We start from the raw sequence: 26772 nt of genomic DNA on the forward strand, positions 1-26772 counted from the left end.
GCACCAGCACTGTTGGGTCAGCCTCGACGACACAGGGAAGCTTTTTCCACGTGACTCAAAGAGTTAAAATTGTCTCCACTATTAAATGAACGTCTGCTAGTGCTAAACTCCTATCTGTGGAAATTCGTCAATCCTATTCCAGAGCAATGAGCCAACACCGCTGAGAAAATGAGTTTGAATCTGGGCTCTTGCAGCCTGTGATTAAACCACGTCCTCAAGCGGCGTGAGTGCAGTTTGGTCAGAAAATAATTGCACAAAATAAGTTTGTGAGGGATAAAGTTTGTAAATATTTACTTCAGGAGTGATATATAGCGAACCGCTCGTAGAGATCGCGAAGGAGCATGATGCAGTGTTGTGTTAGTTCTGAGAGGTCTCATGTTAAGGCATTTTTGGGCAGGGTACAGGATTCACCTTGTATCTATTCCCTCGAGCGTCACCACTACTAAACTTACTCAAAGTTTCATTTTACAAATTCTGATTTCCTATTTGGATTCAGCAGCCTTCAGATCCTCCAGATTTTCAAACCAAACAAACTTTCTTCAGCAAAGATTTAAAAAAAATTAGTTTTCAAAATTTTGCAGGTCATAAGTTACAACATTTTGGTTGTATTTGTTGAGTTTTGCAGTTACAGAGACTCCATTATATTCGGGCCAATTTTCAGCTTTTAAAACGTGATGAAACATTACATCAGTCAATAATGATTGTATGTATATGATAGCTGTAGAGAAGTGCGTGGCTGGAACCCGCAAGAACCGGGGTCTGGGCCAGTCAGAAAAATGCCAGACCTCGGTCAGCGAGCCACACGAATGCAGACAACAAATATCAGTTTTGTCATAACCACCGAGAAGGATGCAACCCATTCGCCCTGTACCAAGCATAAGAGTTATTTACATTTTGACTGCTCCTTAAGTTTTTGCAGTTGTGCTTGGTGGCTCTCCGATGCATTTGCAGGTTGCAATGCACGTTTATTAGGCATGATGTCCGACGTTTTGCTCGACAAGCTCAGAGCTGCAAGTATGCCGTCGAAAACACGCGGTATGACGGTCCAAAAAATACGTTGGAGAGTACGCCTTCCAGTTTCGACGCATATTACCAATGTACCACTACAAACGTAATGGAAAATTAAAATCAATTATGATACTACATTAAAATAAATTAAAGCACTTGAGAACATGGTGGGCCTGTATTAATATTTTAAGTTGTTTTCTTTTCATTTCTGCACATTGTGTATGCTTAACGTTTGCACGAGCAGATGGGTAAACACTAAATGGATACTAAGGCAAGATGAATATTTCATCGGCGCGTTGCCTCGACAATCTACGCGGTGCATTAGTTAAACAACTGGCCACGTGTTCCTACATTAATTATGAGCTGCTGACGATCTTGAGGAGGGAGTGAATGTAAAAGGCCCTGCGCCTTAGGGGACCAATTCTAACCGGAGTCCGGTTCTCCGACAAGAACCAGGTGCAAATCCTTAGGCAGAATAAAAGTGTACAATCAGAATTTATTTAAAATTACTTTTCCACCAACGTGAAATTTCGAATGTGGAACGTGGCCAAAGCAAACGTGGACACTGAGGGGAGTGGAGGTGAAACTGGGTGCAAGCAGCTGGTGGGGTGCTTTGTAAAACAAACCGTGCCACAGCCACATCTTTCATTTGAAACGCTTCATTGGTGCGATAAGGTAAAATAAGTATAACTGTAGGTCTGCTTGTAATTAGACAAAGGCCTTTCCTTATGATTCCCGCTCCTGCAATCAGTTTGGCTGGATGGAAGGAGATTCAGAAAAGGACGTTAGACTACGTTTGTTATTCACCTACCCTGGTTTCCACAGGTAGCCATTGGCATGTTTGGTATATTATTAAACACTACCCTCTGCCTGATTTGTCACAGGAATCTGAATTACATTGCCACAACACCCTGTCACAATGCTCCTCACCCAGGATTCCCCATTTAAAATGATCTCAAAGGTAACGATTAACAATAACTAAAAATCTGGTAAAATTGTAAAAAGTTGTAAACAGAAGCAACCATCTTCTCTTGAAATAAGCACCTGGCAGGCATAACACCACAGGAAAATAAATGGTCAAATGACCAACCACCACCACCGATATTACCACTACCACCACCACCGGCAACACCACCAACTACCACCGTCGCCACCACCATTACAAACCACCATCGACATTACCACTACCACCAATATCACTACTACCACCACTGAAAACACCACCACTACCACCAGCATCACCGACAAAAAAATCCCTACTACCACTGACACTTCCGCTCTCACTGCCACCATCGCTACCACCACCACCAATAACCACTGCTACCACCACCTCCACTACCAATACCACCGCCGCCGCCGCAGCAGCAGCCACCACCACCCTCCTGCTGGCGTGCGCCGGCACTCACTCTTGTTGTCGAGCTGCGCGCGGTACTTGTCGAAGCCCTGCAGGCGAACGCGCGTGCCCAGCAGGTCGAGGAACTCGTCGAACGCTGGCCCCGCGTTCTCATTGTTGTACATCTCCTCCTCCGTGCTCTGGCCGGCTTTGCAGTACATGATGCCCAGTTTGTGGTGCGTGCTCAGCTGTGGGGAGATGGGTAGCGCTCCATTAGAACTCAAATGCGAGCGGCAGTGGAGGTGATAATGGTACTGTAGAGTTTAGTCAATCGTATTCCTTGCCACTCGTGAAAAATCCACATTTCTATGGCAGAAACCGATTTCTCAATCAATAATTCTTGACGTCTGACTTCGTTTTTTGCGCTATAATTAGAATAAAAGTCAATTTTAGATTCACGACACGTGCATCTAAACGTGGGCAAGCATTCGTTACTAGAATCTATGCAAATCATATTGTAATGTTAAAATCAAGTTAATGAATTAAATTACAATTGTGATCCTGAATACTGATCATTCATTGAATCGACAGGTGAACTGGCTAATGCACACACACAGAGTACATGTGTGTGTGATAACTTTGAACAACAAAAAACTATCGTCCAAAATGTCATAGGAACGGGCTTCACCAACTTTTTATCAGCTTTAACATCAAATGAAACTTGAAGGAATTCAGGAAAATAGGCTCTCTATGCCATCTGAGTGAAAACTAATCAACCTCAAGACCAACATTTTTTGAGGCCCAAATAAATAAAAAACATAGATTTTAGGATTTTCTTAATTATAAGCATAGACTGGACTCGTTGGGGTGCCATATGTAGGATTGATAGCCCTAATATAACATTATAATTAACATTGGTCACTCACCGTCACATTCACATATATAGGTGAAAAACCCTATTTTTAAACCTACGAACACAAATATAGAGCTTATGAAATACAATACATAGCAAGCACTTGATCCCAAAGATGTTTGAAAAATTATTATTAAATACAACCATCCACTGCCTCATATTAATTCATTATTCAAACACATTAGCACATCCACCGCACCGTCACTAAACAAGAGCGGGTCATGTGTACGTCATTCGATAATGCAGTGGCATTCATAATTTATCATCGCCTTGAGACACCTATCACAGGGACTTCTGATGGGAGTTCTCTGTCGTCACAAGCCCCAGATCTTGCAAAAAATGTCCCGCTCCGGTCAAACCGGAAATATGGCAACCCCCGCTTTTCATTCTACAGGCCCAGCAGCCCGAGTGAAAATCAATGATTTATGTTTCGATTTAAAGCTTTCGTGACTGCAGGGATTCATCTTCTTGGTTCTTTCGGTAAAGTCACGTTGAAAGGGAAATAATAAAATAATAAAAATTAAACATAATAAAATACAATTCTCACGACGTTTCGGCCACAACGCAAGCAGCCGTCCTCAGGTGAAGACCAGGTCTGTCGGAAAGAGAGCGTCTGAATGAGCACCACCAAGCTTGGCAGCGTATACTTAAGCTGGGTTAGAGGGGGAAGGGCGCCTTGACAAAGTAATTTGCATATCAAGAGGTATTTAGCATATTTATAGAAAATGCAGATATGGGATTAGTCACTACTTGTGGAATGCGTAGGAGGTGGGGGGGGTCTCAAAGTCATATTATGCCCGTGCATTATTGGAGAGTATATTTAGTATATTGATGATACTGATGTAGTTTATATTTTAGTTTTTTTATGTGGTGGTTTAGCTGTTACAGCTCCTTACTATTAAAATTCCTTCCCTTTATTACTGCTAACCCTACTCCCTCCCTTTGATGCTGCTAATCCTACATAATTCACGGGCATAATATGACTTTGAGACCCCCCCCACCTCCTACGCATTCCACAAGTAGTGACTAATCCCATATCTGCATTTTCCATAAATATGCTAAATTCCTATTGATATGCAAATTCCTTTGTCAATGCGCCCTTCCCCCTCTAACCCAGCTTAAATATACGCTGCCAAGCTTGGTGGTGCTCATTCAGACGCTGTCTTTCCGACAGACATGTTCTTCACCTGAGGACGGCTGCTTGCGTTGTGGCCGAAACGTCGTGAGAATTGTATTTTATTATGTTTTATTTTTATTATTTTATTATTTCCCTTCTACGTGACTTTACCGAAAGAACCAAGAAGACAATGATTTATGGTTCAGGGGGAAGGAGAATAAACTAAACACAAAAAGCAGTTAGAAATAAATTAGTAAAAATCTTTATTTGAAAGTGCATACCTCCAGTGGCTTCCTAATATCGGAAGAGCGTTCCAGATGGCTGCATAAAGGCTATGAAGAGTTTCAGTAAAACAGACGGTACGTTCACTGTCAAGATATGGAGAAGTACATTGATGTGGGTGACTCAATTCACGAGGTGCCTGGAGGAAATGATACAGCCGGGGTGTTGCTGACAAGCTGTGTGCAATGCCTGAGAGTCGTTCTCTCTTCCACGAGGGTTTTCCCTGCACACCCTGGTTTCGGCCCATATAAAAAAAAAGTATAGGATAATGTAATTGACAAAAGATATCCATCAGATCCCTCTGAAATGAGTGTCTTATATTAAGCAAAGATAGACAAATAGTAACAGCAAATGCGGTTTATTTATTTTTCATAGATCTGAAATAAAGGTCATCTATCGATCTCAGTGTAATCCTTTTTGATTGTGATGTAATCTTCAAAATATAATACATCACGATATTATTTTCCTGATGACGATTACTTGTGTTGCGATCGAACTTTCATAGTGATTTGTTATTTTTTGTTATTTTCTTTGAACCTATCTACGTGACTTTACCGAAAGACCCAAGAATATGAATTCCTGCAGTCACGAAAGCTTTAAGTCAAGAAATAACTGATCAAACGAACAATCGAATGAACGAGTGAACCAATATTATACTTTCTTTTGCTGCTACCATTGTGCTGCACGATCGCTCACACGCAAACGTTCAAATTACATCTTGTGCCAATCATCTCTCTCGACCGAGGCGCAGCTCATCGGGGGCTGGGAGTTGAAAGCGTGACAATTCACACCCGTTTCCTCAACGAGACTTATTGCTGCACCCTTTCATCCTTGTCCCCCCTACCCACCACCCCTTTCCCACTCAAGCGCCTAAATCCCCAACACAATTAGTAACATTTCTGGCATGGCGTTAAATGTGCATTTAATGGAATGTGTCAGTTCATCCGAGGCTGCATGTCAAGCTTCTTGGCTAATTGTTCCTCCAACGCAGGTTCCGTTTCACTTAATGAGTTGCTTCTGAAGAGAAGCCGATCGACGCTGGGCCCACGAATAGCGCGCACAACAAAAGGGCTCATCCATAATCCAGCGCGCTCGGCTTTCCACAGCGCAACGCTAACGAGTTCGCACACCGGCACGAGACACTCGAAATAGCTCCTCGGTCTTCAAACATTTTCCTGACCCTTGGGATGTGATATTTACTTTGCCAAGTACAGCGCCTTCAGTAAGTTGTCGAAAGGTTTTTTATTCATTTATTTTATTATTATCTAGAAACTTCCGAAGGTGGGCATATTTGGGTGGGGAGAAAGGAAGTGGATGGGTCCACAAAGTTATCAAAACCTCGCATTGATTACATTCTATATATTTACGAGCGGGAAGTACCCGGCGTTGCCCGGGGGAAAAATATATTTAAGAACTTCTCTTAAAAACTCAACATACACGTATATAGTGGATTAACACGCGGGGGTTGCAAACAGCGGGTGTATTTGAGGGCAAGCAGGTGCAAGCGTGAAGATATGGAGTAGCCGCCAGAGAGGCACCAGCAATTATGGGGAGAAGCAGTAATTAACCGGGTGCATTTGGGCACAGGCAGGTGCGAGCATGGGAACACGGTTCTAGACGCCAGAGAGGCGGGAGATGATAAGAAAAAGCACGTGCAGGAAGCGCCGCTGAAGCACCAGCTTAATGGGGGGTAACTGATGACCCTTAATGAGGAGGGGGGTATAAAGGTGTGTGCGGAGCAACACGGGTTAGTTGGTTTGGAGCTGAAGGAACGAAGAAAACAAGAGCCAGGGAGAAGAAGCCTGGGACCTTGCCCTCTACACCTCGTCCTCCCAAGCGGTGTTGGCTGATCCCCTGCTGGGGGCAACGACGAGGTGGAGGTGTGAGAGAAGAGTGACAGGTTAGCGGAGTACTACGTGATGGGCTAGCGGAGTATAGAGAGAGGGAGTTCGGAGCAAGGGTGCGTTGTGTTGGTGTGAGGAGCATCCATACAGGATGCGAAATAATAAAGTGACACAGGAGAAAAGCTAAAAGTGTCCGTGTGAATACACCACTACACGTACACAAATACTAAGCTATTGTGAAAGCCCGGCGTGCCATTTGTCTGTCCATTTGTCTGTCAACAAAATTATAAGAGGTTTGCAAAAAAAAAAGTTATAGAAAGTGGGGGGTAAATAGTTGATCTAAAAGGTTTCTGAAAATTGTCGACCACCCCCCCCCTAGTGACTCTATAGTAGTATCTGACTCTACAGTAGTAACTGGCTCTACAGTAGTATCTACCGACTCTATAGTATAGTAGTATCTACTGACTCTGTAGTAGTATCTGACTCTACAGTAGTAATTGGCTCTACAGTAGTATCTACCGACTCTATAGTATAGTAGTATCTACTGACTCTGTAGTAGTATCTACTGACTCTGTAGTAGTATCTGACTCTGTAGTTGCATCTACTGAGCCCAGTAGTATATACCGACTCTATAGTAGTATCTACTGCCCCTACAGTAGTATCTACCGGCTCAAGTAGTAACTACTAACTTTGTATCATTATCTGCGGACTCTATAGCAGTATCTGCTGACTCTATAGTCATATCTACCGACTCTGCAGCAGTATATACTGACTATAGTGGAATCTAGTGACTGTAGCAATATCTACTGACTCTAGTAGTATCTACCGACTCTACGGTAGTATCTACCGACTTTAAAGTAGTAACAACTGACTATAGTAGTATCCACTGACTATAGTAGTAACGCCTAACTCTATAGTAGTATCTACCAACTCTATAGTAGTAAATACTGACTCTACAGTAGTATATACTGAATTTATAGCCGTATCTATTGACTCTATAGTAGTATCCACTGACTATAGTAGTAACTACCGACTCTACGGTAATATCTACTGATTCTAGATTTGAAGCTTTCGTGACTGCAAGGATTCATACTCTTAGTTCTTTCGGTAAAGTCACGTAGGTAAAAAAATGAAATTAAAATTAATAAAAATAAAATAATAAACTCACGACGTTTCGGAGGCAACACAAGTCTCCGTCATCAGGTGGGACCGTCACAGCCTATCTGACCTACTATAGTAGTAACGACTGACTTTACAGTAGTAACTACCAACTCTACAGTAGTACCCACTGACCAAAGAAGTAACTACGAACTCTATAGTAGTATCTACCGACTTTACGGTAGTATCTACCGACTCTATAGTAGTATCCACTGACTATAGTAGTAACGACTGACTCTATAGTAGTATCTACCGACTCTATAGTAGTAACAACTGACTATAGTAGTAACTACTAACTCTATAGTAGGATCTACCGACTCTACAGTAGTAACAACTGACTATAGTAGTATCCACTGACTATAGTAGTAACGACTAACTCTACAGTAGCATCGACTGACTATCGTAGTAGTCTTGAGTTGAAGCTTCCGTGACTGCAGGAATCCATACTTTCTGGTTCTTTCGGTAAAGTCACGGAGATAGACAAAATAACAAAAGAAAACACGACGTTTCAGTTGCAACACTACGGGGAGGGCTTCCACATAACTGTGAGATATTTTAACAGACTGCGAGACAAGAAGGTACATCTGATCGAGTCTCTCACCTTCCAAAGAGATGCCGCAACAACAAGGTGATACCGATCGCCTTTACACTCACATCTGCTGCTGTTGCTTCCCCTAACGCTAAACAGATCTTGTTCAAGGCCAGTCCAGCCCTAATCTCAGAAAGAATAACGCTGCTCCGATTTGAACTTGATAATTTAGACAAGACTCTCTTACAATCACATTCAGCATTAACAGACAAAATGTCCACATGTGATTGGGGGACCATGTGGATAACATGACTGTTTCTTCAGCTGCTTCAATGTCAACCAAAAGCAGAGCCAACCTGATTGCCAAATTCAACCTCTTGTCAAGAAAGAAACCCGAACCACACTTGGAAAAGTTAGATGTTAACAAGATTGTTATCAATCACAGTAACAACCCATTTCTGCCAGCCTAAAAATTGGTACTAGCCAAGGGGTTGAATTTCGCAGTCATCCCAGTGGATGACATCATTGCCCAGGTCGACGTAGACCTCAAAGGTCTGGGACACATCCCGGCAGACGTTGCAAGATCTTGAATTGCTGCTATCCTCAAGAATGCTAAGAAACCCATTAGCAACATTAGCAACATTAGCAAGGATGAACGTTTTGAACTCGCTCAATTAAAAAAGAGAGATGATATTGTCATCCTCTCAGCCGACAAGTTTAATGCCACTGTCATTATGACTTAAACCACATACAACAAAACCCAAGACCTTCTCAATGATGGCTGCTATACCAAAATGAACAGAGACCCTACCAATAGCTTGGCTACTAAAACCAACAAAATCATCACTAATTCGACTTCCCTAATCGAACGCACCAAACAGCTCTCTCTAAAAACTTCAGCTGCTAGACCAACCAGATTTTACGGCCTTCCAAAAATCCATAAAGAGGGTACTCCACTCCATCCTATTGTATGTGTAGTGACAGAGAAAGGTCACTACTGTGTCGGCCCGTACGAAGGCTGGGGGCCCCAAGGGGGTGCCTGGGGGGTCGCGTGGTGGAGGGATCCGGATCCTCCCAGAGGTGGGGGAAGTGAGGCGTGTCCTGGGAAGGGAGGCGTGGCCTGAAGAGAGCCAGCCACGCCGGGGCGGAGCCAGCCACGCGAAACCAAATATAAGCGTGGTGTGAACGCAGAGCGAGGCTGCTGTTGTACTGTACTCCAAGGTGAAGACATCTTCGGTCGTCAAGTCCCGAGTCGTCGTCCTGGGCCAGGCAGGCCGTTGCCTGCCTGGTCCAGTCTGTGTCGTGTTCCAGAGTGTTAGTGAGTTGAGGAAGGTGGTCACCACCTCATGTAGAGTGTTATATTATTTATCGTTTAATAAATAGTGTTGCCTCCAAGTTGCGTGTGTGTGCACCTAATTTGAACCTACTACATATGCACCATTAACTCACCCACATACAGACTGGCACGATTTCTGTCTGAGACTCTGCTTCCCTTCACGGGCAAGTCCGCCTCAGCTTCGGCTCACTTGGTTTCACTAATCAAGGATATATCACTGTCCCCGGAGGATTTGCTTGTTAGTTTCGTCTCCCTCTTCACCAAGGTACCCGTACCTGATACTATTGCAATCATTGAAGACCTAGTCCAACAGGGATTGGATCCTGATGTTCCTTCGTTGGTAAGTTACTGCCTTACGGACACTTACTTCACCTGGAATGGTACTTTCTACAAACAGAATGAAGGTACCCCAATGGGCTCTCCCCTATTACCATGGAGAAATTTGAGACAGACGCCATCCAGACATCCACCCGACGTCCTTCCTTGTGGAAGAGATACAGTAGAACCTCTGGTCACGACCATAATTCGTTCCATAACTTTGGTCACAACCCGATTTGGTCGTGACTCGAACCTAATTTCCCCATTGGATTGTATGTAAATACGATTAATCCATTCCAGACTCCTACGAACTGTATATAAATATAGTTTTTTAAAGATTTTTAAGCACAAAAATAGTTAATCATGCCATAGAATTCACAGTGTAATAGTTAACAAAATGTAAAAACATTGAATAACACTGAGAAACCTTGAAGAACAGAGAAAACTAACATTGCCGCGTCAAGGTTACGAATTGTTCAACAAGATGATTGTTTCGTCTGCTACATCAGTCGGTCGATTCTGAGAGAGAGAGAGAATATTCGTATGAGCAATTCATGTTTCTATTGAAAGTAAGTTAACAGTAATATTTGGGTACAGTATTGTTTTTGGAAGCATTCACCGTAATATCGTATGAACGTTTACTTCACCGCATCATCATATGAATGATGCGATAAGAGATTAACAGGTTCTTATGTTAGTGATTTACGTACTCAGCGCTTTCGCTCTCTAAATTACGGCTTGAATGAGGGGGGAGGGGTATGACTACACTCACAAAATTAATATCTTACCGAGACCGATTACTAAGCGAGACTGACTGAGCAAGCGGCCACACGTGGGTCACTGTTTGTAAACAAACAACAGGAAATTTGGCGCTTACAAAAAAATGGCACGGAAGGGGAAATCGGCCACGGCCGTGTTTGATCGCCACCCGAGTATGTGTTTGTGACCAGATTAAAAAATGTCGTGAATTTTTTGGTCGGAACCCAATTTGGTCGTGATCAGAAGCGTTCGTGACCAGAGGTTCTACTGTATGCAGATGACACGTTCGTCATCTGGCCACATGGCCGGATGAAACTATACCAATTTCTCAACCACATCAATTCCATACACCCATCTATCAAATTCACCATGGAAGTGGAAAATCATGGCAAGCTACCATTCCTGGGTGTTTTGATCAAGAAGAGACCTGATGGCTCGTTGGGACACTCTGTCTATAGGAAAGCCACCCACACAGATTCCTATCTAAACCCTGACTCCCACCACCACCCAGCCCAAAATAATTTCCTCAACAAAACACTGCATCTCCGACCAGCACCACCTAGCCAGTGAGCTTGGACACGTATGGATATTCTGACCGCACAATCGAAACGAAGCGACGTGTCTCAGACCGGAGATAAGGGAGAACCCATTGTGGTGCCTTCAGTTTGTTTGTAGAATCTTCCATTCCAGGTAAAGTATGTATTGGTGAGGCAGTGTCTCACCAGGGCCGGTACATCAGCATTCAATCCTTGTTGGACCAAATCTTCAATGATTGCAATTGTATCGGGCACAGGAACTTTGGTGAACAAAGAAACTACATCAAAACTAACGATCAAATCACCTGGGGACAGTGAGATGTCCTTAATCGACGATACCAGGTGAGCTGAGTACAGAAGAGGTGGTCTTACCAGTGAATGGCTGCAAGGTCTAAGACAAATACCACTTTATTTTTATTATTTTTCTATCTACGTGACTTTACCGAAAAAAATAACAGAATATGTAGTAGTTTAAACTAGATTCAAATCTTTCGTGACTGCAGGAATTACTCTTTGGTTCTTTCGGGAAAGTCACGTAGAAAATCAAATCAAATAATAGAATACGACGTTTCGGTTGCAACACAAGCAACCATCATCAGGTAAGAATGAATGATAAAACACAGATACGGGAACAGCATAGGCAGACACACACGCAGATAGAGACACACACAAAGACACACAGAGCGAGACACTCACCAAGACAAACAGAAGGACAACGAATCTGTGCCGAGGCCTTAAATAGAGAGATGGGGGGAAGGTGCCGGGGCAGAGAGAGGACTGAGGAGGCGGGACCAGCAGACAAACGAGGGGACGACAAGGAGGGAGCAGTGTGGAATTCCGGACCACAGTGGCCGGAGGAGAGACAATGATTTAGAGCAAGACAATCGAAAGTTTATGCTATTTCCGTGTCTGTGTTTTATCACACTTTACTTCTAATTTAACAATCTTTTTGAAGAATGTTAATCAACCAGGCTATGCGTTAACTGTGTATTAACCGACCCTTTGTGTTGCATTGTATTACACTTCTTAATTTTACTAAATTTGCTTTCTCAAACTTTCGATTTTCTTGTCCTAAACCATTGGGAAGGGGGGGGGGATGAGAATTCCCCCCCCCGTCCCCACCGATCGTGTGTGCGTTTGCTAGGGGCAACGACGAGTCAGCGTTTTCTGAGCATGCGCAGATGCGTGGTTTGGCGCCGCCCTCAGCGCAGTGATATAACAATAATACATTGTTAATTTAACTACTTTAGATTTGACGGATGGGAAAAACAAATAGCCATGTTTCGTCTGGGGGCATATTGTGTCGTATGTGTGTAGCTGTTGAAACGTAAACCCAGTAGTTTGTCAGGTTAAAGCATCATAAGGTGTGTCCACACACAGACAGACAAAACGTGACTTTCATAGGTAAGATTAAACAAAAACGAAGCATTGGTATGCTCTTAACCTCCTAAAAATAATATCGTTCGGCAAAAAAATGATTTAAATAAAGTACACATTTTCAGGATCTCAAGGGGGGGGTAAGGGGGCATCCCTCCCCATTGCCGCCCACTCCTTGAGATCCACCACCAGTCCCACTGCGAGCCGCCCTTCCCCGACACCCACCCCTTGCTCGTCGAGGCACAGCAACTGGTCGGTGACGCGCGGCGTGTTCTGTCCCAGCCGGAGGCAGGAGACGTGCAGCTCGGGCACGGCGTACTCGAGCACGTCGCGCAGCGGCAGCCCCCGCACCGTGCCGGTCTTTGAGCACGACGGCACCGTGTCCTCCAGCAGGGAGCCGCGCAGCGTGGTCAGCTGCCGCGTGCGCGCGTGAGGAACAAAGGAGACCAGTCAATGAATTTTGCGCGGATTACAGACGGCGCATGCAACAGCAACGATAACAGCAATAGTTGTGATTGGCTGGTCAATGCGCTTCACTACGATTCGTTGTGATTGGCTGGTACATGGTATTGATGTCATCACGGTGCTTGAACCAGGCTACATGCACTTTCAACACATACGTGTACAGCCCTTGTTAGTCCACTGCTGGATGAGGGCCTCCCTATGCCGTGTGGTTCGTAGGGGTTGTCTGACCGTACTTCACTATGCCGGTCAGTGCGGGTTGGTGAAAGTGCAGACCATAGATGCGGGGGCAGGTGCTCCGACTACACAACACATTGCGTAATTACGTGTTATACTATTAATACATTGTATTATTTTTATTACGGTATTCAAATGAAATTTTATTCTAATCAATTGTCGATGGGATTGATTCTAGATGATGTTTTTTTAACACATCATATCTAAAATATCCGAATCCCTCGTAAATACTCATTGTATTTTATTTACAATCAACGTAAAGTAAACATTGAATTGTAAATTGTTTTAACCTTTGGTTGAAATGTGATTGTGGCCTAGTAAAGGCTTTGCAATGAACACAGACGGAACTGAAACAAAACCTTTTCTCTTTGATCACAGCAATGTCAATTCTTATAATAGTTTGAAAAATTATTTTAGAATGCACTTAAAGTATTTCGCATTAATTGTCATAGTTCGTGGCAAGACAGGGTAAGCAATAAAGAAGTCTGGAAGAGAACACGGCAGGAAAGCGTTGTAGATATGATTGGGCATGATATTTATAATGGGCCGGATACCAACACAGCCATCTAAATGGCCTCTGCGTGTGCGGCGACAAAGGAGGAGACTAAATACTCGATGGTGGGATACTGTCTGGGAAAATCTTTGAGGTCGAATCTCTCCTGTGCAAGCAGCTACGGAATTCTCGCAGAGGGATAGAATGCATTGTAGATCTGTGGTGGCATCAATGGCTTTGGCCACAATGAGCTCCTGAACTCGTTAAAAACCTTCCACAAAAAACGGACATGCATCCTCTCACCGCGCTGGTCCGGACGATGATGCGGTAGTTGTACTGGGGGCCTTGTGTGCTGTCCTTCGCATCTTCCATCTTCTCCCGACAAATGCTCACAGCCACCGGCCCAAAGTTCTCATCCATGCCAAAGTAGTTTTGATGCTCTGCTGATTGCATAGAGAAGTAATTAATTCGTATGAATCGGTGGCCCAGACACTGGACACCTCAAACAAGTTGCGTGTCTTAGGCTTGGACTAATATTTAGGTCACTGGGTTCATAGCACATTTCGCTGAGTACTGCACCACCACTTCCCCACATATCCACACAAGCAGATAATTTGTACATACATATTTGCCCAGAGAACTCCTCCTAAACCGCTCCATCAACTTCAATAAACGAGGAGCCATTTGAAAGCTTATGTTGTACAGCAATCAAAGACTGCGCAGATTAAAAATGCAAGTGTTTTTTTTTTTGCCAGATTTGAATCATTAGGCATTCAACAATACATCGACCCACCAACAAAATCGATTACCACAATAAAGTAATTGTGAGAATATTTCCTGCTAATGCGGAGAACAACAATTCTCAATACTCAAATTTTATTTACAGACTTTTAACCTTCAATGATAATTTTTGTTAAACTTAAGAGATGGTTTGTCAGTGCTGTGTCTAAAATTCAAACAATCAAACTTCCTAATTAGGGATTTTTATAAATGTAGTCTATTAGCTTGAAGACGGTGGAATTATTAGTCCTATCTATTCAGCATTTGTACGCTGATGAGCATACTCACTGAGAACCGTATATTTTTTTAAAATTGATATTGATGGAGGGACGATTATCTTGCCTAAAGACTTCATCAAAAATGGTTCAGTCAGTCTGTCTAGAGGCCCCATCATCAGAGAACAGTTAGCCAATCGTCTAAGGACCACCATTAAAAACATCCTGATGACAACAGCCAAAATAACCAGATAACAAATTCATTCAGCCATCAGACAGACTCACGCACAGTACGACTCACTCGCCAGCTCCCAACCCAAGATGCTTTACCTTTGCCGAAAAAGTAGTCCCGGTAGTAGCGCGCACCCTGGTCCACATGCTCGATGACGTAGCGCTTGACCCTGTCGCCCCTGCGCAGGCCTTCGTCTGTGCTCCAGCCCTCAAGCACGGAGACACTGGCGTTGGTGGGGCCCAGGTGCAGCAGTGCCTCGGCCGCGCGGCCCGTCGCGCCCAGCCCCACACTCGCCCGTGACAGGCTGATCTGCCTCTCCACCTCCCCGCCCAAGTCGTTGCGGAAGAACGGGCAGCTCTGCACCAGCTCGTTGCCCTTGCCGTCGCCCGCGTCGGCCGCCTGCGCCCCGGGCTCGTCGCGGGCGGCGTCCAGTTCCTCCGTGCTACCGCCGGGCGAGCTGAAGCCGCTCGCCGCCGACGCCGCCACCATCATGGCCACGGTCTTGGCCGACAGCGAGGCGGCCGACGCGCCCGTGCTCATGTTCTTGATCTGCTGTGCCGAGCCCTGCTGGCCCTGGCCCGATGAGCGCAGGTCGAAATTCACGCTCTGCACGTCGTAGTGCCCAAAGCACTTGGGGCAGCGCCACGAGCGGCGCTCCGAGGCTGCCGCCGCCGTCGCCCCCACGGTGGCGGCGCCGGCCTCGTCCGCCTTTTCGCCATTTTCCTGCACCGTCCCGTCAGAGTCCGACTTTCCCGTGCGCAGCTTGTGGAAGATGGAGGCCTCGCCCACATCCGACTTAGAGCGGCGCTTCAGCGACCGCTCCCACTTGTCCTTCCGCCGCGACTTGCTACCACCACCGCCTCCTCCTCCTCGGCCCTCACGCGCCTCCTCCGAGCTGCCGTCGTCGAGTTCGTGCTGACTCACCGACAGGGTGGATGCGGCCAAGGCATCGCCGACCCTCAGGAGGTCCGCAAACTTGGCCTTGCCGATGCTGCCGCTGCTGCCGCCCAAGAACCACTGCTTGCCGGCACCGGCGGCGGCGGCGTTGGAGGCCGAGCGGCTGTCAATGGACGACGTGCTGCCGTACTCACGCCGCAGAGAAACGCCCGTGTTGGGGTTCACCGCGCCCGGGTGGATGGTGATGTTACCGTCGCCGTCCATCTCGCTCAGCGCCACGTCGCTGCTGCTGCGGTGCCGCAGGGGCTGCTGCTGATGTTGCTGATGCGCAAATCCGTCCGACTGAAACGGTATTGGCCGCCTGCGCCCCTCCGATGAGTCTCGGAAGCGGCGCACGGGAACAGTGAGCCCCCGCTCCCCCTTGGCGGACGACGGCGTGGACAGCGTGGGAGCAGTGCTGGGGTCCACCTTGTCGTCGCCAAACACGTTCTCGGCGCTACCGCGCTTGTCGCTGGTGACACCGCCGCCCCGCCCGTCCCACGCGGCACCGTACGGGGAGACCCAGGCGCGCGTGCCCATCTTGGGGACGCCGTTGTTGCGCAGGTAAAAGCTGTCGCTGCGGCCGGGTGTGCCTGCCAAGGCGCCAGCGGCAGCCTTTTTCGACTTGATGAGGTAGCTACCGCCCCTGAGAATCGGATTCACGTCGTCCATGTTCAACTCAACCCTCAATATTTTGCTTCAGTCCTCCACAGCCTGGAAAGCCAGAAGATAAATATACAAGTAGGAATCTGTCTGTGTCGCTCGTCAAAGCCACATGTGCCGTGCCCAGCGCTCAGTGCCAGCTGCGCACCTCTGTTCCCGTCTCCGAGCAGCCTCCGTTACTCCCATTCACATGCTCATCAATGGCACGGCATATAACACACATTTCTGTTGCATGACGCAAAATCAATGATAATTTATTTTCCCTTATCCACTTATTCAGATGTCTGCCACCTCCACCCATGACAGGAACGGCGAATCTCTTATGTTCTTCCGCAAAGTTTAATATTTTTTTAATCTTATCAAGCCATATAGCTCGCTGTTTATATTTTAATGTAAGTAGCTTCCCAGTTAGCTCCGTGTGCTCTCTTCCTGCGTGTTCAATAATGCATTCAAGTACGATTGCTCACAGATGCTGCGACGGATTCCGGCGGCCCTTCATTGTAACCAGCACAGCACAGGAAGTTAAAGTTTGCCACCTACTCAGGGGCACAAGGCAGGGCAGCCTACACTAAGGATCGCCCATAGCTCACCTCTCCACGCCGTGCGACTGTCCCAGCTGCCTTTGAAGGGATGGCAAATTCATGGAGTCGTAAATTTTACTGTGGTAGCCTTTTCAATGCGTTTAAAAAAAAACGTTGTTCCACGTTGTTTGGGTGAAACTTGCTTGTGCAGTCATGATCCACGTGCTTTAATTCCCTCTGTGAAAACAAAATAAACGGAGGACTGTTAACAACCTTAATGCGTTCAATGAATGTACACCAAGGCAGATCACACACGACGTACATCATCGTGGCATGTGAACGCAAGGCATGCACGCACATGTGCTGCTCGTACGCATGCGACTAGTGACTGTGGATGCGTGAAATTAATTAGTCTTTACTCTTTGGTTCTTTCGGTAAAGTCACATAGATGAAAATAAAAATAATAATAAAATAAAAATAACTAAATTAAACCACGACGTTTCGGAAGCAACACAAGCCTCAGTCATCGAGTAGGACAGCCACAGTAAGAAAAAATTTGCTGGAGTCCACTTGTGTTGCTTCCGAAACGTCGTGATTTAATTGAGTTATTTTCATTTTTATGTATTTATTTATTATTATTATAATTTTTTTTTCATCTACGTGACTTTACTGAAAGAACCAAAGAGTATGGATCCTTGCAGTCACGAAAACTTCAAATCTACAATTAATTAGTCTTTTTAAAAAGTCAACATTAATAACTGCCATTATATTATTAGATCCACAAAAGCTTCGTATAAATACCAACAGTGCTGGGAACTGGTACAACTGCATCATGAGAGGCAGCAATGCACACAAACAACCTCAAAGAAACTTTCCCACTCGCCTGCTCTGTTTATCAGCTCTGTAAAAAAAGAATATCCTCACAAAACGCACTCTTATTTTTGACATAAGACACATAGATAAACAGGTCAAGTGGCCGAAGCCATCGTAGCACTCACCCCTTACACAAAGATTTTACAAATCCAACCTCTTCCGCATATAAGCAAGCTACAACAGGGGCAATGTCATCCAATAAAGCGTGCCGCGTGATGACAAGTGAACATTCACGTTGACAATAACGTCGTCCTGTATTGAAAGCTCACTCTTAAAGACCGTGTGGTGTCACTCAGGTCGTCTGGACGTCCCGCTCGGGCTCGATGGGATGGGTCTCTCCGGGCCAACAAAATTGCTGTCGGGCAATAATTTCCACGCGGATGATGGCAATGGCGACAATCGCGATTAAAAATTTAGGTGGCACCACTCGGCAAAGAGCAGCAATTAGCCCCCGACAACAACAGCTGATGCTGGCTTGATGGGCGCGCAGCTGGCGAGCGGGGGCAGAGAGATTCAGCAATCTTGTACCACCTCATTGCTCGCAGGACGGAGCGAGGGCGCCAGAGGGAAGTCTTAATCGATGATGCGATGGACCGATTTGAAGTTACGATCGTGCCCATCTGCAGGAGCGGGCGCCTGCGCTGTACACGGGGCCTGCTGGGGACGAGGGAGGAATGACCACGGGGGGAGGCAGCAACACGGCCCTCCCCTCGCTATTCCCCTTTCTAGACTGCCTTGGGGGAGGCTGTAATTGAGTGTTGCCGTGGAAACCGTACTAACGGTGAGCGAATCACAGCGAGGTCAGAAGGTTTTTGTCGGGTGCGTTTTAGCTCAATAACTGCCTCACTCACTCACTTTGGTGTTTGTCTGTTGACTTTTCAGAGTTTCAGTGAAAAACGTTCATATGTGCCACGAGACACATGTGATTTATAATGTAAAATCATGCAAACCAAATAATTGGATAATTTACAGCCCTTTGTCGATTCACTGCTGGATGAAGACTTCACTACGCTGGATGGTCACGGGGGTTGTTTGTCCATACTTCACTACGCTGGTCAGTGCAGTTTGGGCCCAAGAATGGCTCAGATATCACTTTCAACCGACGTTAGTCATTGCCGGGAATTGAACTGCTGAGGTTAATCAAGTCCATATGACGCGGCGTGCTAACCACAGTGCCAAAGTTCCATGTCCCACAAATACACCTGGGTGTGTAAAACAAATGAAAGTATAAATGCAAATTAATTAATTCGTTTAAAAAAAAATACTTATTCCGTTAGAAGACGGCACTCAGAATGAACCCGAGGTTTTTATCGGCATTTACACGTTCACATAAACCGCTGGCGGTAACAAGAAACTGTTCAGAGATTTCTGAAATCCAATTAAAATAAATCTCGGTATCTTGGTCCAATTTTGACTCGAAAAAAATATATATCGCAGCATGCCCAATCTGAAACTTGGCTTTGCGTACATCTGTCGGTGTTGGAACCATTAGAGAAGAGTGAAATGATTCATCCTTGCCACGTTTTGATTAAGTGTCATGATATGGAGTCACGGTTTGATTCAAATAATGGATTCTCTTGTCTCATTAGCACGGCCTTGTTCATATTGTTTGTCTCAGAGGTTCATTCTTGTTTGTTCCGCTTCGCTTCGTCAGCGTGAAGTGAACAAACAAATCATTTGCATAAATTGCAAATAATCGATAGTGGCACGCGTGATTCTAAGCGTACTTCCTGGGCGTGAGAATTCATTTTAACCCATGAATAGACGACACAATAACAACATTTATCTTGTCGTGAATAGATGCATTGATACACGTCGTACTACTCACTGCCAAATGGTGGAAATAACTAGAGTGAACTTGCTGTTAGTCATTTCTAAAAGAACCAACGGGACCGACGTGGTGGTAACGGCGCTGAAGTTTGCGAGTTCAAGTACAAATAAGCACCACTTTGATACGTGTTTACAGTGATTTTGTAATATAGGGACAGACTGACCCCCACCATCAGAATGTAGAATGTCTGCTACTGGCTCGAGGTAAGTCAGTAGAGATGAGCAGCATCCCCCAGGTGACCGAGCAAGATAAACTTTGATTTTGCTGCTGTGAAAGTTGTTGCTATACACAGCTCTCCGATATATTTTCGGGTTGTACCGAGCATTGTTTGGTGCGATGTCTGATGTTTCGCTACCATGTGCTGGGAGCTTCTTCATGAACTAAATTCACAACAACACGCGGTAAAACCTCGAGACACACCGAAGAACTCTGACATTGAATTGATACCGTACACAAATGTAAATTTTTAAGAAAGAAAATGAAACATTTCACGGGAGACGTACTTATAAGCCCATCTTAAACCTCCGAGTGCTTTGTTAGACTCGTTTGACCGGTACAGTATTTTTGGCATCGGTATTCTAGGAACTCATTTGCTGGCCGGCCTTTTAAACTTCACAATTCCTCGTGGATTAAATTACACCCGTCTTACAAGTGCCAAGCTCGTGTCCCCCCCAAAGGCTCATCGCTTGCAAGCGGTGAGTTACAGACGGATGCGCGTCGCTCCCGTGTTGATCCTCGCGCCTGGTTGAGCGCCGCGGTGCAAGCCCTCATACGCCGCAGCGTGAGCGGCGCGAGTCCAGGTCGCACGGTGTCTGCGCGGTACACTCCCGTGGCGGGACGACACGGTCGAGGGACGACATTGAGATGCAGACTCGGCTCATCATGGCAAGCACAGAGAGGAAGTTCTGTCACACGTTGGCCGACGACCTCCGAACCCGGAGCTGATGACGCTGCTGGATGGATAAACTTCCACGACGTCTCCTTCCTCTGCTCAAGCCCAGGTTCAAGAAGCCCATCTTCTCCTCTGCCAATGGCCGACTCACTCATTACTTTTAGGAGTTTTCCTCCGGACCTCTCTACTTTACCTCTGTCTCAATTCCCCCTTTGCCCTGCAGCCTCCTTACCACCTCAATTTTTTTTACAAAAAATAAGAACGGCAAAAAACGCTCCAACCTTTCAAGTGCCACTCAATGACCATGCCCCTCTTACTTGTTGGGCGTTTTGAGGTGCGGTTGCATGCAGACCCCCAATTAGCACGGTTGTATACGTATGGTGCGAAAGAGGTTCAACATACATACAGATACTTTGTAACTAAGAACTATGTTGTCTTGAGACTCATGGCCTGGACAGGAGCATAATATATAAGAGCATACATACCCTGGAGGTCTGGTATCAACTGCCCAAGAGCTGACACCTGGCACAAGGAAGGAAGTGACGGCGAGGTGTGGTGGCATTAAGAGCTCTGGCCGTATTACGTTTTGACATTTTTTCGACTAGATTTGAAGCTTTCGTGACTGCAAGGATTCATACTCTTAGGTTTTTTCGGTAAAGTCCCGTAGGTAAAAATAAAATACTAAAAATAATAATAGAAATAAAATAATAAATCACGACGTTTCGGAGGCAACACAAGTCTCCGTCATCAGGTGGGACCGTCACAGCTAAATTTACTGTATCAAGTGAGGAAAAATCTATGTATAGCGTGACATTTTATTTCCTCAACCAACGATCTAGCAACTCTGCCGTTGGCACAAAGATGACAAAAATGAAACAAAACTGAAAAAGTGCATGAAGCAGCATGAAGAAATGCATGCTAGGATTCGCATTGAGAGACGGAAAGACGAAATGTTTACGCGGTTAAGAAACGTAAAAGTGGGGCTTGGGCAGGCCCACTGCGAGATGCGGCGAAGGCCTCAGGAGCCTCCGCAGAACCACTCGTGACATTCCCCATTTTACAAGTCTCATTCGTACAGCTTGGTTTACTCTATTCTTATAAAAGCAACACGAGCCTATTATTTGCCTATGAACCGATGAATGGATGCATCGCCACGACACGATACATTGTTGCCATTATTATTGGAGATGTGTATTATGTAAATTACTGTATAATAGTATCACGTTCACGGGCAGCTGATTCTCGACCAAAGTGGGCTCCCTACTCAGAGTGGTCCTGCTGAGAGTGACAGCTGCTGACAGACAACCGTCAAGCCACGAGAGCCATCTTCTGGTAGCCCAGCTTCAGCTGGCAAGGCAGGGGTCACATTCCAGAGCGTGAGGAGGGGAGCCTGTGCTCGTATTGTGATGTGTGAGACGATACTGCAAGCCGCGAGAGCCTTCCTTCCGACATTCGGAAGCCACTGGAGCTATGCACGTTTTAAAATTTTGATTGAAAACTCAATTCTTTAGAATGGATTTTGTGTTTAATTTGTTGTCCTTCACCCTGCACCTCTGATTAGTGCAGTTGGCTATGTATAGCGTGATATTAACTGTTTGAATTTTGCTTATGGTTCAATTTGACTGAAGTTTTGCATTTCTCGTGCCTTTGGATTCTGGATTGAAACTTTCCAATGAGTAATTTTAATTCCAGGATTGTTATTAAGAATAACACAATGAGTATTGATACTAAAATGATCAAAAAGAGTCTCAACCAAATAATTGATTGGGTTTTTAAAATACTACATTGTAAGGATTATTCATCAAAGTCAACGTAATTGTATAATATTAAATATGATTATAATGCCTTCGTTGACCTGCTTAGAGACCATACAATTCCATTAATATATCATTTGCAAACATTGTTATTTGCCCAAATGGTGAAATTACCAAGTCTCACAGGCAGGATTCGAAGGATGTGTCGCAAGCACAAGAATCGATCTGAATCGATGAACCGATGTGGTCTTACGTGCCAATAATCTCCAGATGCATTCGTATCCAAACAATTCCACTCATGTAAAAGCAATGTGAACAGACTGGCATGGCGAGAGGGGTTGTTTGTGGTTGAATGGATGTTGAGAGCCACCCCTCCCCCCACCACCAAGGACGATAGATGTTTTGAATCTATACGGGGTGGGGAATGTTGAAAACAATTTCTGGAACTCGTGGAGCATACGATAAGCCCCACTTTAATTTACATTAATCATAACAACTCGCCTTGCGATCCTTTTATATTCACCATGACTGTTTATTCGTCTAACAGAGGTCTAGAAAAACAATCCCACCATTAGGTTCAATTCACGTCTTTGTCACATTACTATGCCACACGCTCGCTCAGTGCATTGTTTCAGCGACGACATTTTTTTGATCAAATAAATCAAGTGCAAGGTTTTCACTAATGCGCGCCGACAGACCCTCTGTGTTATGATGCTTAACACATCTCTCGTGTTGGTGCATATCAAGTTATCCGCAGCAGACAGCTGTAAAGAGATACACGGGAACGAACCGCGTGAAGTGCGCAGAGAGCTAAATCCAGACTGAACGAGACAGAGACAAACAGAGCAATATATACATCACAAGGCCAGAGCAAACACAGCACGAATGGTGGTGGTATTAAAGCTGAGAGGGTGGTGAATGCACGCTCGGGAGATCCGTAGACAAACAAAACCGCAGGGACAATGCATGCACAGCAAGGCCAAAGACACTGATAAGCAGACTAACAGCGGCAGACGAATACAAGGATGGGACAGACAATATAACCAGATAAACCCTTTAGTTGGGTGCATACGCTTCAATGGGGAAAATCAATGTAAGAGACTCGGTTATGTAAACAGAGCTACACAGGCACAACCACGCACAGTTGGGTGCATACAAAGTATATGCAGAATATACACAGCGGCATATTCAACTTACCGCATGTACCACTGGAATATACACAATCACGGATATGCAGGGTGGTCCATTTATAGATACCCTACTAAAATAATGAGCAACACTTAAAGATACCGCAATGTTTTATTGTGAAGCCTCTATACGTCTCGCACCAATCTCAAGGGTAGGCACATTAGATCTGTGGATGCTCTCCTCTAAGATACGTAGGCATCATTCACGCAATATTCAGTCAACTGTTGAGAAGGAAGAGAGAGGGGTCATTAGAAATCGGTGGGGTGTCTATAAATGGATCACCATGTGTATGTCACGTGCCAACGCTGCTTTGGAAGAACAGTCCAGTGTGTTCCAGCATGATGGTAAAAGTCGGACAAATCAAATAACTTACACCAAGCGGTGCTAATGGAGCCGATGCTTTATGCACTGTCGAGTGTGACCCTACACAGCCCACTAAAGCGAGTAAATAGTACAAACCAGACAGGCTGGCCCACAAAGCGAGCCTCTACGTTTATGCACTGGACAAGGGGATGTGGCACCGTGTCTCCAGAAGTCGCGCAACACCGAGACTCAACGGTGTCGGCGACCAGGGTGATGACAATGATAGTGGCGATGGTCCCTGTGCACGAAGATGGCGGCGGTGATAATGAATGCAGAGTTGATGAAGGTGTAAATAATGATGGATTTTACGATGACTGATGATGCCGCTCGGAGGGCCCCCCAAATGTGACCCCCAGAAAGTGAAGCCAATGAACCCAGTCATCCAGGCGTGCGCTGCGTATATGAGGCACCTCTGGAAGCAGCAACAAATGACTCCCTCGTTATTCGTGTTTATCGGCAGCTGCACATGCAGTTGACTGACAGGACAGTTTATTGATATAAGGTCTGTTGAACGTGTTGTTTAAATGCGATTTGTCAAACTATTGCAGGTCAAGGGGCAGTGGTTAAGCCATACTTCACCACGTTGGTCAGTGTGGGTTGGTGAAGGAGGGAGATATCCTGGGACCGATTCAGATATCACTCGGAGATGATTTTATCTGCAGCGGGAATCAAACAGGTCGCTTGGTTCATAAAGCATAGAGCTAACCAATGCGCCACCACTCCGCCCTGTTGTATTGTATGTTACTCTCACAGTAAATGTTATAAATTGTATTTTACCTACAATACACAATGCATAGACCCTAGTATTAATATATTTGAATTATGAAATCTGGGCAGAAAATATTTTACTCGAAAGCCTCAATATTACGATAAAACATTTTCTTTGCAAGGACAGAAAAATAAAAAAAATCCCAATCTATTTTTCAAGGGCATCTTTGTAGAATATTGGAATGCTGAGTATATACATCTATGCATGAATTATATATCCTGCCAAGAAGTTTCAATACACCCAAGGTTTAGTTTACTATATTACAAGAGGGCATATATATTGTAATATCAAACAGGAAATGAAGGTAGTGGATTCAAATAAAATAAAAACCCAATAAGTAAAACGAGTTTCCCGCTGCAGCACACATCTCTTGCACACACCTCTCTGAGCCAGTGGTAGAAAATCCCATACTCCAATGCAAGGGGCAAATCAGAGCGGTACCTATTTCACCAACCCCAGAGGAATGATAGCCAGTCAACACTCCTGTCTGGGGTTTGCACTCACAACCTCCTGATTTGCAGACCCGAGATTCCTACCACATAATTAATAACATTCGCATCCGCTTTTATGTAAAATAATGATTCTTTTAGCACCATGTGTCATGATTGACAAAGCTGTTGAACACTCGACTCTATTGATTGTCGGCCAAATCTCCGACTTCCCACAAGGGATCCAAAGTTTTCATCCCACAATCTGAGCGTCGCTACTTTGCATCGAGCGGGAATTGCGCTAATTGAGCACAGTTGCATGAATCCACGTCGGCCATGTGTGCTGGTTGTCACGGGCCAAATCCGCCAAAGTTAGTTAATTGGGAAAGGGGGGGGGGAGTTTCGTCGAGTCGTGGCTGCAGGAGTTCACAGGGGAGAGAGGAGGGGAGGGTTTGTGGCGTGCAGGGACGGGTGGGGCTGGAGAAATTAGCATGTCAATGAGCTTGAATTAGTAACCGGAAACCAAGACGACACGGGTGGGTGAGTGAAAATCATAGCAGTTAAAACTTGACGTGGTTAATCACATCCTTCCAATGATTGCTCAATCTGAATCCATCTTCTAGATTAAAGTTTTGTCTGTGTTTGTATATCTGGATGGCTTCGTAAACAAATCTCTGATGGTAGCCCGAGGGTTTGCAGAGCACCTTGGTCTCAGAGAAAACAATGTGTGCCCACAGCGTTTAAACAATGATCCACCACTGCCATAGATTTGGGTCCGCCGTGTTTCAAATCCGCTTTGTGTTCGTGAACCCGTTCAGAGACACGTCGCTTCGTTTCACCAATGTAACTGCTGCCGCAGACGCAACTCAGCTTATAGACACCAGGACATTGCATGTCCGGAATCGCATCCTTCACCGATGGGATCAAATCACGGATTTTGTGTACTGTATTGAACCGAACTTGAATCTTGTGTTTGTTCAAGATTTTGGAAATCCTTTTGGTAACCCCTGCTATGTATGGCAAGGTGATGGTTTTGATTGGGTCCTCAGATGGTTCTCTACCCATGGTTGGGGATGCAGCTTTGCGGATTGTGCGGTCAGAATATCTGTTCCTCCTGAGAGCCTAGCGTACATGCTCAAGCTCACTGGCTAGGTGGTGCTGGTCGGAGATGCAGTGTTTTAATGAGGGAATTCTTCTGGGCTGGATGGTGGTGGGAGTCAGGCTTTAGATACGAATCCGTGTGGGTGGCTTTCCTGTAGACAGAATGTCCCAACGAGCCATCAGGTCTCTTCTCGATCAAAACATCCAGGTATGGTAGCTTGCCATGGTTTTCCACTTCATGGTGAATTTGAAAGATGGCTGTATGGAATTGATGTGGTTTAGTGCCATCAGGCCATGTGGCCAGATGACGAACATGTCAACTATGTATCTCTTCCACAAGGAAGGATGTCGGGTGGATGTCTGGATGGCATCTGTCTCAAATTTCTCCATGAAAATATTCGCCGTGACAATCAACACCTCGGCGGTGGCAGATCATTGTTTCAATGCTGTGGGCACGCATGACATTGTTTTCTTCGAGACCAAGGTGCTTTGCACACCCTTGTGGTACCATCAGAGATTTTTTC

The 26772-nt window shown here is 45.3% G+C and overlaps 1 protein-coding gene across 8 annotated transcripts in view; it reads right to left on the reverse strand.

Annotated features, from left to right (window-relative positions):
* The window catches only part of LOC144728751 (signal-induced proliferation-associated 1-like protein 1), a 150661-nt gene that overhangs the window by 63549 nt on the left and 60340 nt on the right, over nt 1–26772 (reverse strand). For 6 of the 8 annotated variants that reach the window (XM_078608367.1, XM_078608362.1, XM_078608360.1 and 3 more), the window contains exons 2-6: nt 17119–17286; nt 15028–16511; nt 14006–14145; nt 12736–12924; nt 2415–2589 (exon numbers count right to left, since the gene is read on the reverse strand). In XM_078608367.1, the coding sequence (XP_078464493.1) occupies nt 2415–2589; nt 12736–12924; nt 14006–14145; nt 15028–16511; nt 17119–17171 (2041 nt within the window). In that variant the 5' untranslated portion in view covers nt 17172–17286. Of the gene's footprint in view, nt 1–2414; nt 2590–12735; nt 12925–14005; nt 14146–15027; nt 16580–17118; nt 17287–26772 lie in introns of those variants that run through there. The other 2 variants (XM_078608361.1, XM_078608364.1) reach the window with 2 other exon arrangements.

This window comes from Lampetra planeri, chromosome 30 (assembly GCF_965212315.1).
Source record: "Lampetra planeri chromosome 30, kcLamPlan1.2.h2, whole genome shotgun sequence".
Taxonomy (NCBI): domain Eukaryota; kingdom Metazoa; phylum Chordata; class Hyperoartia; order Petromyzontiformes; family Petromyzontidae; genus Lampetra; species Lampetra planeri.